This window comes from Rhinopithecus bieti, unplaced genomic scaffold (genome assembly GCF_001698545.2).
Source record: "Rhinopithecus bieti isolate Rb0 unplaced genomic scaffold, ASM169854v2 scaffold_12478, whole genome shotgun sequence".
NCBI classification, from domain to species: Eukaryota; Metazoa; Chordata; class Mammalia; order Primates; family Cercopithecidae; genus Rhinopithecus; species Rhinopithecus bieti.
Genome location: NW_016807367.1, coordinates 1861331 through 1872413, shown reverse-complemented (window position 1 = coordinate 1872413; position 11083 = coordinate 1861331). Strand labels below are relative to the sequence as shown.

The following is an 11083-nucleotide window of genomic DNA, read 5'->3' as shown; positions in this document are numbered from 1 at the left end:
ATAAGGCATTAGCAGCTAAGTGATTCTTCTGATGGATCTCAGCAAAACAGAGAACTTTCTGGAAAGGATTTATCATTCTAGATGCCATAAGAACATTCTTGATTTAAGGGAGAAGGTCAAAATAGCAACTTTAACAGGAGTTTGGAAGGAATTGATTTCAACCTTCACGGATGACACTGAGGGGTTTACGACTTCAGTGGAAGAAGTAATGGCACATGTGGTAGAAATAGCAAGAGAACAATAATTAGAAGTGGAGCCTAAAGATGTCTCAGAATGGCTGCAATCTCATGATAAAACTTGGATGGTTGAAGAGCTGCTTCTCGTGGATGAGGAATAAAATTGGGTTTTTGAAATGGAATCTATTCCTGGTGAAGATACTGTGCATATTGTTGAAATGACAGCAAAGGACTTAGAAGAGTATATCAACTTAGTTGATTAAGCAATAGCAGGACTTGAGAGGATTGACTCCAATTTTGAAAGAAGTTCGACTGTGAGTAAAATGCTACCAAACTGCATCACATGCTACAGAGAAATCTTTTGTGAAAAGAAAAGTCTATCAGTGAGGCAAAGTTCATTGTTGTCCTATTTTAAGAAATTGCCACAGCCCCGTCAGCATTCAGCAACCACCATCCTGGTAAGTCAGCAGCCATCAACACCTACATGAGACTCTCCACCTGCATGGAAGTTATAACTTGGCTAAAGCCTCAGATTATTGTTAGCACTTAGCAATAGTATTTTAAAGTAAAGGTATGCATATATTGTTTTTTTAGACTACAATATAGTGTAAACAATTTTATAAGCACTGGGAAGCCAAAATGTTTCTGTGACCCACTTTATTGTGATAGTCACTTTACTGTGGTATTCACTTTATTGTGTGGTGGTCTGGAATTGAACCTGCAGCATCTCTGGGGATATGCCTGTACCAGCAGTGTGAAGTGCATTTTCTCCACATTGTTGTCAACACTTGGAATAATCATTTTCATTGTAGTCATTCTAGTGGCTGTATAGTAGTATCTCATTGTGGTTTTAATTTGCTCTTCACTAGTGTCTAATGAAGTTGAGCATCTTTTTGTACAATTACTTGCCAATCATATAACTTCCTTGGTAAAGTGAATGTTCAAATATTTTGCTCATTTTAAATTGGATTTTCTTCCTACTGCTGAGTTTTAAGGGATTTTATATATTCTAGAAATATACCTTGGTCAAATACATAATTTGCATTTTAGGAAGTAAAACTATTTTAGATAACTATGCTTTGTTAATATAACACATAATCTATCTGTATTTTAAATTTTCCTTATTAATAAGGGGAAGCATTATCTCCATAATCCTCAGCTACCAAGTTTTCCCATGCCTAATAAGATAGCCAGCTGGCATATGAAAAATAGGTAAGGAGAATAAAAGTAGAAAACATATTGATTTTCTCAACATCCTTCTAATACCTCCTGATTTTAGGAGTCTCTTAACAAACTACTAATAGTAGGAGATAAGAGACTAGATAGTATATGTGATAATTAGTCTTCCTCCTTTTTTCTGTTAAGCAAACTTAATAAATAAGCAGTAAGAAGTAACATTATTAATAAAACTTCCTGTACTTTTAAAAAATTAGATTTCTTTTATCTCTCAGACTAAGACCCTGTTGTTTACATGACTGTTTTCCTTATCAGACTAAAGGAAAACATCAGTGCCTAGTGTATAATTCTATTCTTATTTCCTTCATTCTCTCCCATTTCCTTTAGTCCCTATTCATCGTCTTCTTCAATCCTCTCTTCTACCCTCCCCAGCATCTGACATGTATAATGTGCTTAATTTGGTGATTCCAAATAAGTTTTAGCTACAGACTTTTTGGTGATCCTATAGATAGCCTATCATGTTTTTTACTTCAAAGACAACAAAATGAAAGTAATAATACAATTCTTCCCAGAACTTACAGGAAGAAGAGCAGAGTCTTTAATGAGTGAAAAGTGAAACCTTTTCTATAGTATCCAACTAAATTAGTAATCTCTGCCAGAATAAAGAAAACACACTAATTTTTAAATAATATTCACTATTTAATACTTTAGTGTACCCAGCAATGAATGAACCACAGAGAACAATCTCTTCCAAACAAGAGTGAATCTAGGTAAATTCTGTGGCTAAATAACTATCCCCCCCGAAAAAGTAATACATTTGCAGAAAACAGTGTACAAAATCAAATCTACTCATTTTAAACCATGGGAAAAAACATATTTCCACGTATCTCTTTAAAACCTTTTAATATATCTAAAAAATTTCACATACTTTTATGATTTTATGGGATATATGACTGCCCAGGGAATGCTACAGTGTCAGACACAAATTTAAAAATAACTCTTCCATAAGTACTGCTAGAACTGAGATGTACAGGAGATTATACAGGCAATCTTTATATAATATCATTAGGATACAGACAACCCTAAGGCTGTAAGTATCCCATGAAGGTAAATATGAGACGATTAATTATATTCCCCATATTAGATTGGTTCTCATCAGACACCTAATACTAAGCTTATTTTGACACTGTTTTTAAAAAGATCCAGTATTAAAAGAATAAACTTCCTCTGGGTAGAAAAAATAGGAATTCTGACCTATTAAAGATGATGTATACGATAAAACGCAGTCTTGTTCCCAAATATGCAATAAACCATTACTCTAATGTATGAACACTAATGAAATAATCACCTATTATAATTGTGTATATATTGAAATTTTCAGTTCAACTCTTTTGGTATAAGGGAAAATAAATGATTAGCTTCAAATCCATTTTTAGTAATGTAAAATATGTGAGCTTTATTATATGTTAAAGAAAATAAAGATAATATGACCCCAAATTTATTTTCAAAGTTACAATAAAATATTTTAAACATATACAAAATTACAAATAACCGGTGCTTTTTTCAGTAAAGGTACCCAATATACTATTTAAATACAGGATAAAACAAAGATACGTTTAATGATTTTCATCTCATTCTAAAGTCACCTTATTGAACGATACATCATGAAATCTATAGTTGTACATCTAGGAAATTTACCAATGGAGCTCTCTTCCACCGGTGTGTATATTTTAATTTGTCTCATATGGGTGTCTCTTCCATTTTGGTGATTGGCTAGAACAGCAATCTGTATCATGAATGTACGAGTTGGCTTCTTATGATTGTCAGTTAAGGGAACATGAATCCAGCCACTTGGTTCTACCAATTCAAGTTGCTGCCAAGGGAAAAAAATACCAGATTATGCTTTTATTCAATGAATATAATTTATAATAATGAATGCATTCTGTAATAAAATTAACTTATAATTAACATTTTGCTCAACGAAAGAATGATAATATGACAATAATCACTACCAGTTATTGGTCACTTTTACCATGGTCTACTTATAGTTGCTAAGCACTTTACATGTATCATCTTAGTAGACAAAATAAAAATAGATGTGCTTCATGTTTACAGAACTTGTACAACTTATACAACTCGTACTCTCTGCCAGAATAAACCAAACATACTAGAAAGCACATGTCTCACAACTTTTAAAAATACATGAAACACAGATGGCTGATTACACACAGGTAGTATGTGTCTCTTCCATGAAGAGAAACCAGAATAGTAAGTAGATACTCATATTTTGAACCGATAATCTAGGAAAGAAGGCTAGGATTCATCAGAGAAGAGATGGGAAGTACCAGAAGTAAGTAAGGAGAGGGTTCGAGGTAGCTTGCCCAGCCAGGGAACTCACTGAGAGCCAGGAGGGGCTCCTGGATATGGGGAAACAATATGAGAGATATGGAGATACCCCCAGGGCTCTACGCTTTGAAACAGGCTTGGGATCTTAGTGATGAGAGAAACCCTCTACCAACTAGGGCCTTGGGCCTGACATAATGAGCTGTCTACAGACTGTAAAGAGACGTTACTCCAGAAAGGAACCTCAGAATCCCAAAGGCATCCCACAGATCCTGGAGCAACCTCAGCTGTGCGCCACTTGGAGAATCTAGATACTGGAGATCTAGAGACATGGCTGCTGCTGCTGTGCTGCTCTAAGGAGGGAGAAGGAAGACTGGGAGCTCCCATGTACCCCTGGGAAGGTCCCAACTGACCTGCTGCAGGCTGTTGTTGAGACAGACATGAGAAGACCACACTCCCCACAGCTTCTTGCCCATGCTGCTTGCCTGGGACGAACCCACCCTCTTTGGTTCCCAGCCCAAGGTGCCATCTTGAGAGGTTAACACTGGGCTGTACCCTGACCTCGGGTTAAGATCGGGCTGACATAGCTGCAGCTGCTAACCAGTCAAGGAGAAACAGGGAAACCAGGCCCTCCTATGCATATCTAGAACAATACTCACACCCTGCAATGGGCTGCTGTGAAACTGAGCTGAGTGGACTATACTCCATATTGCTTCATGCCCATGCTGCCTGCCTGGGAGGGGCCCTGCCCTCCCTGGCTGCAGTTCTAAGGTGCAGAGCTGTGCCCCAGCCTCAGGCTGAGTAATAGGCATGGTGGCTACAGCTGCCACTCAGTCAGGGGACAGACAGAAGAGACCAAGCTCTCCTAAGAAAACTTAGCACAAGACCCTCTGCCCTGCCATGGGTGGCTGTGGGACTGAGGACTAGCCTGGCCAACCCACTGCAGCTTCCAGCAACACCAACATGGGCAGCAGGGTTGTTCTACCATTGTTACTGCCATCACCCACACCATACCAGCTGAACATGAGCCTGAGGACCCAAACACCTGGCCAACCCTCCCCACTAGTAGCTTCTAAGCAAGCCACCTGGAGGCCCAAGAATCAGCCCTCAAGGACTCACTAACAGTAGAACAAAGGTAAGTTGCTTTGGGGCCTAAACATAGGCACACATACCATAATGTGGCCACCACTAGGGCCCAAAGACTGGCTCAGGTGGCATCCAAGTCTTCAGCTAAACTTCACTACAATATCAACTAATAACTGAATCCTAAGCCACCAAGGAAATTACAGATATCCCTGACCTTGTGTACTGACACAGAATTCATACAAAGATCACACTACCACAGGCACACAAAATACAAGTCAAAGTATTTTAATCAGTAACACCCATACATCTTCAGAAAAATATTTTCCCCTACAAAAGCAACTTCAAATAGTTGGAACAAGTGACTGCTAAATCAGATGTGGCGACATCAATGGAAGGACACAGGAAACATGAAAAAGCAGGGAAAAAAATCACATCTCCAAAGGACCACAATTGTTCAGCGATATACTACAGTCAAAAAGAATTTCTCAATTCAAAACTTAGGACTAGATAAAAAAAGAAGAAAGGAAAGGAAAGGAAAGAAGGAAAGGAAAGGAAAGGAAAGGAAAGGGAAAAGGAAAAGGAAAAGGAAGAAAGAAGAAAGAAAGAAAGAACGAACGAACGAACGAACGAACGAACGAACGAAAGAAAGAAAGAAAGAAAGAATTTTAAATTAAAAAGAAAAATCCATAAAATACCAGATAAATAATTTAAAATATTGATTAAAACTCAATAAGATGAAGGAGAAATCTGAAAACCATACAAATAAATCAGTAAATCAATTCAGGATATGAGTGAGAAATTTATCAAGGAGATCGATATCTCTTTAAAAAAAAAAAGCAGAAATTCTGGAAACAAAAAATTCATTGAAGAAAATAAAAAATACATTTGAAAGCTTTAACAATAGAGTAGAGCAAACAGAAGAAAGAATCTCAGAACTTGATGACATATCTTTTGAAAGAATCCAGTCAGACAAAAATAAGGGAAAAAAATTTAAAAGGATGAACAAAGCCTTCAAAATGTCTGGGACTACATAAAGCTACTGAACTTACAAATTACCGGTATTCCCAAGGGGGAAGAGAGATCAAAAAGTTTAGAAAGCCTGCTTAAGGAAATAATCAAGCAAACTTCCCGAGTCTATTAAGATAAAGGAGGCCCAGTGACTCCTAGGAAAATACATTGCAAAAAGGACTTCACCATGGCATATTATATTCAGAATATCTAAAATCAAAGCAAAATAAAGAATTTTAAAATTAACAAGCGAAAAATATCTAGTCACCAGTAAAGAAAACCCCATCACACTAATAGCAAAGTTTTCAACACAAACGTTACAGACTAGAAGAGAGCAGCATGGCAATTTCAAAGTGCTGAAAGTTAAACAAACAAACAAACAAACAAAACGGAAAACCTGTCAGCCAAGATTTTTATGTTCTGTCAGAATAGTTTTATAAATGAAGGAAAAATAAAGTCTTTCCCAGAGAAGCAAATGCTGAGGGGATCTGTCACCAATTAGATGGGTCATACAGGAAATGCTCAAAAGGGTCTTAAACATGGAAACAAAAGGTTGGAATTCACCATCACAAAAACATACAGAAATGTAAAACTCACTGTTCTTATAAAACAATCATACTAAGGAGGAAAAGAAAGGAAACAAATGGAAACACAACAGAATTTCATCAAGTCACAGAAACAAAAAGAGAAAAAGCAATAAAGATATCTGTAAAACAAGTTGAAAACAATTAACAATATGACAGAAACAAAGCCTCACATGTCAATATTAACCTCGAATGTAAATGGATCAAATGCTCCACTTAAAAGATTTGTGAAATGGATTAAGAAAACACACACATAATCCAACTACATGCTGCCTACAAGAAACTCACCATACTCATAAAGACACATAGTCTGAAAATAATGGGGTGAAAAAGATATTCCATGCAAATGAAAACCAAAAGTGAGCAGGAGTAGTTATACTTACATACATCAGATAAAACATACTTCAAATAAAAAAAAGTTTTAAAAAGACAAAGGAGATCATCATATAATGACAAAGGGAGTCAACTTGGCCAATGAATATAACAATTCTAAATACACACACACACACACACACACACACACACACACACACACACACAAAATATCAGAGCACTCAAATTCACCAAACAAATATTACTATACCTAAAGAAAGAGACAGATAGCAATATCATAATAGTGGGTGACTTTAACATCCCACTCACAGCCCTAGACAGGTCATCGAGATAGAAAATTAACAAAGAAACATTGGACTTACATTGGACTTTAGATCAAATGGACTTAACAGATACAGACTACAACTTAGACCACAAAACAAGTCTTAACAAATTTTTAAATATCAAAATCATATATAGTATCTTCTCAAACTACAGTGGAATAAAGCTAGAAATCAACACCAAGAACTTTAGAAACTATACAAATACATTAAAATTAAACAACATGCTTCTGAACAACCGTTGGGTCAATGAAGAAATTAAGATGGAAGGTAAAAATTTTTTTGAAATAAAAAATGAAAGGACAACATATACAGCAAAAGCAGTGCCAATGGGGGGTTTACAGCATTAAATGCCTATATCAAAACAGTAAAAAGATCCCAAATTAACAATCTAACATCACATCTTAAGGGAAAAAGATACAAAGAAAAAAATTAAAAGACCAGAAAAGAATTTGAAGAATCAATGAAATGAAAAGTTGCTTTTTTGAAAAGATAAACAAAATTGATAAACCACTAGCTATACTAACCAAGAAGACAGAAAATCCAAATACGTACAATCATAAATGAAAAAGGAGGAAGAATGGATTAAGAAAAACCTGATATCAGAGAAATACAAAAGATCAAAGATTATTATAAAAAACTATATGCTCACAAACTAGAAGAACTAGAGTAAACTGATAAATTCTTGGAAACATACTACCTCCCCATATTGAACCAGCAAGAAAACAGACTGAACAGACCAATAATAAGTAGTAAGATAGAAACAGTAACAAAAAATCTCCCAATAAAAAATAACTCAAGACCAGATGAATTCACAGTTGAATTCTACCAAACATACAAAGAAAAACTAACACCAGTCCTCCTGAAACTATTCCAAAACATCAAGGAGGAGAGAATTCTCTCTAACTCATTCTATGAAGCCAGTATCTCCCTGATACCAAAACCAGACAAGAACACAACAACAAATACTACAGACTGATATCTATGATGAAAAGAGATGCAAAACTCCTCAACAAAATACTAGCAAATCAAATCCCATAGCATATCAAAAAGATAACAGAACAGGATCAGGTGGGATTTATCCCAAGGATGCAAGGATGGTTCTACATAAGCAAATCAATAAACATGATACATCACATAAATAAAAATAAAGACAAAAAACATATGATCATCTCAATAGACACATAAAAAGCATTTGATAAAATTCAGTATCACTTCAGTACAAAAATCTTAAACAAACTAGGTGTAGAAGGAACATACCTCAACATAATAAAGGTCATACATGACAAACCCACAGCCAAGGCTGGGTGCAGTGGCTCATGCCTGTAATCCTAGCACTTTGGGAGGCTGAGGAGGGCAGATCACCTGAGGACAGGAGTTCAAGACCAGTCGAGCCAACATAGTGAAACTCCACTATACTAAAAAAAATATATACACACACACACACACACACACACACACTCATATATATATGTGTAGTAGTACATATACCTGGGTGTGGTGGTACATACCTGTAGTCTCAACTACTTGGAAGGCTGAGGCAGGAGAACTACTTGAACCTGGGAGGCAGAGGTTGCAGTGAGCCAAGATAGCATCACTGCATTCCAGCCTGGGTGACAGAGTGAGGCTGTGTCTTAAAAGAAAAAAACAAACAGCTCTTTCCCTCCCAGCGGGCGGCTGTGGCGGCTGTGGCGGCTGTGGCGGCTGCGGCAGCTGCGGTGGCTGCGGCCTGTGCAGCAATGGCCAAGATCAAGGCTCGAGGTCTTCGCGGGAAGAAGGAGGAGCTGCTGAAACAGCTGGATGACCTGAAGGTGGAGCTGTCCCAGCTGCGCATCGCCAAAGTGACAGGCGTTGGGGTCTCCAAGCTGTCTAAGGTCCAAGTCGTCCGCAAATCCATTGCGCGTGTTCTCACAGTTATTAACCAGACTCAGAAGGAAAACCTCAGGAAATTCTACAACCGGCAAGAAGTACATGCCCCTGGACCTGCGGCCTAAGAAGACACGCGCCATGCGCCACCAGCTCAACAAGCACGAGGAGAACCTGAAGACCAAGAAGCAGCAGTGGAAGGAGCGGCTGTACCCGCTGTGGTAGCACGCGGTCAAGGCCTGAGTCAATAAAGCACAGCTGACTGAGAAAAAAAAAAAAAGAAAAGAAAAAACAAACAAACCAAAATGAACAACTACAACAACAACAACAAAATAACAAAACCCACAGCCATCAGATTTAATACGGAGGCGTTGAAAGCATTCCCTCTAAGTACTGCAACATGAAAAAGATGCTAACTTTCACCACTCAGATTCAAAGTAGTACCAGGTGTCCTTGTCAGAGCAATCAGCAGGCAAGAGAAAAAAAAACAAAAAACAAAAACCAGCATCCAGTTGGAAAAGAGAAAGTCAAATTACCCTTTTTTGCTAATGACGTGATCTATCTAGAAAACCCTAAAGACTCCACCAAAAGACTCTCGGATTTGACAAATGAATTCAGAAACGTTTAAGATAAGAAACTAATATAGAGAAATGAGCAGCATTTTCATATAACAATAAGGATCTAGCCAAGGACCAAATCAAGAAGGTAATCTCATTTCCAATAGCTACCAGAAAAAAAAAAAAAAAAAAAAAAATCTTAGAAATATACTGAACCAAGGAGGTAAACAATCTCTATAAGGAAAATTACAAAACACTGATGAAAGAAATTGCAGATGACACAAACAAATGGAAAAACATCCCAAGCTCCTAAATTGGAAGAATCAACATTGCTAAAATGATGATATTGCCCAAGGCAATCTACAGTTTCAATGCAATCCCTATTAAATTATCAACATTCTTTTCCCCAGAATTAAAAAAGAAAATTCTAAAATTCATATAGAACCAAAAAAGGCCCCAAATAACCAAAGTAAATTTAAGAATACAGAATAAAGTTGGAGGTATCAAATTACTTGATTTCAAATTACACTATAAAGCTATAGTAACCAAAACAGCATGGTACTAGTATAAAAATAGACACATAGGCCAGAAGTGGTGGCTTATGCCTGTAATTACAGCAGTTTGGGAGGCCGAGGTGGGCGGATCACGAGGTCAGGAGTTCGAGACCACCATGGCCAACATGGTGAAACCCCGTCTTTACTAAAGATACAAAAAAAATTAGCTAGGTGTGGTGGTGCGCACCTATAGTCCCAGCTACTTGGGAGGCTGAGGCAGGAAAATCGCTTTAACCGAGGAGGTGGAGGTTGCAGTGAACTGAGATGGTGCCATTGCACTCCAGCCTGGGCAACAGGGTGAGACTCCATCTCAAAAAAAAAAAAAAAAAAAAAAAAAAAAAAAAAAAAAAAAAAAAAAAAAAAGACACATAGATCAATGGAACAGAGTAGAGAACCCAGTGATAAAACCACATACCTACATCCAACTGATCTTTGACAAAGCATACAAAAACATAAACTGGGAAATGGGTACACTATTGAATAAATAGTGCTGGGAAAATTGGAGGCTTTATTTATTAGTCTGCTATATGCAGAAAAACAAAATTAAACCCATCTCTCTCACCATATAAAAAAATTAACTGAAGATAGATTAGAGACTTCAAGGTAAGACCTTACATTGCAGGCTGACACCTCACACCTCACACGGCAGGGTACACCCCTGAGATGAAGCTTCCAGAGCAAGAATCAGCAACACTCGCTGCTCAGCAATATTCTATCTTCTGCAGCCTCCACTGCTGATACCCAGGCAAACAGGGTCTGGAGTGGACCTCAAGCAATCGCCAACAGACCTACAGCTGAGGGTCCTGAGTGTTAGAAGGAAAACTAACAAAAAGAAAGGACACCCACACCAAAACCCCATCAGTTCGTCACCGTCATCAAAGACCAAAGGCAGATAAAACCACAAAGATGGGGAAAAAGCAGTGCAGAAAAGCTGGAAATTCAAAAAATCAGAGTGCATCTCCCCCTCCAAAGGAACGCAGCTCATCACCAGCAACAGAACAAAGCTGGACGGAGAATGACTTTGACGAGTTGAGAGAAGAAGGCTTCAGTCGATCAAACTTCTCAGAGCTAAAGGAGGAA

At 37.6% G+C, this 11083-nt stretch overlaps 1 protein-coding gene and 1 pseudogene across 1 annotated transcript in view; one reads left to right on the top strand and one right to left on the bottom strand.

The window, feature by feature from the left end:
* Nucleotides 1–2787: 2787 nt before the first annotated feature.
* Nucleotides 2788–11083, bottom strand: part of ANAPC10 (anaphase promoting complex subunit 10) — a 129740-nt gene continuing 121444 nt past the window's right edge. The window contains exon 6 of the mRNA XM_017881531.1: nucleotides 2788–3225. Within this exon, the coding sequence (XP_017737020.1) occupies nucleotides 2995–3225 (231 nt within the window). The 3' untranslated portion in view covers nucleotides 2788–2994. The remainder of the gene's footprint in view (nucleotides 3226–11083) is intronic.
* LOC108535495 (60S ribosomal protein L35 pseudogene) lies at nucleotides 8630–9135 on the top strand (annotated as a pseudogene).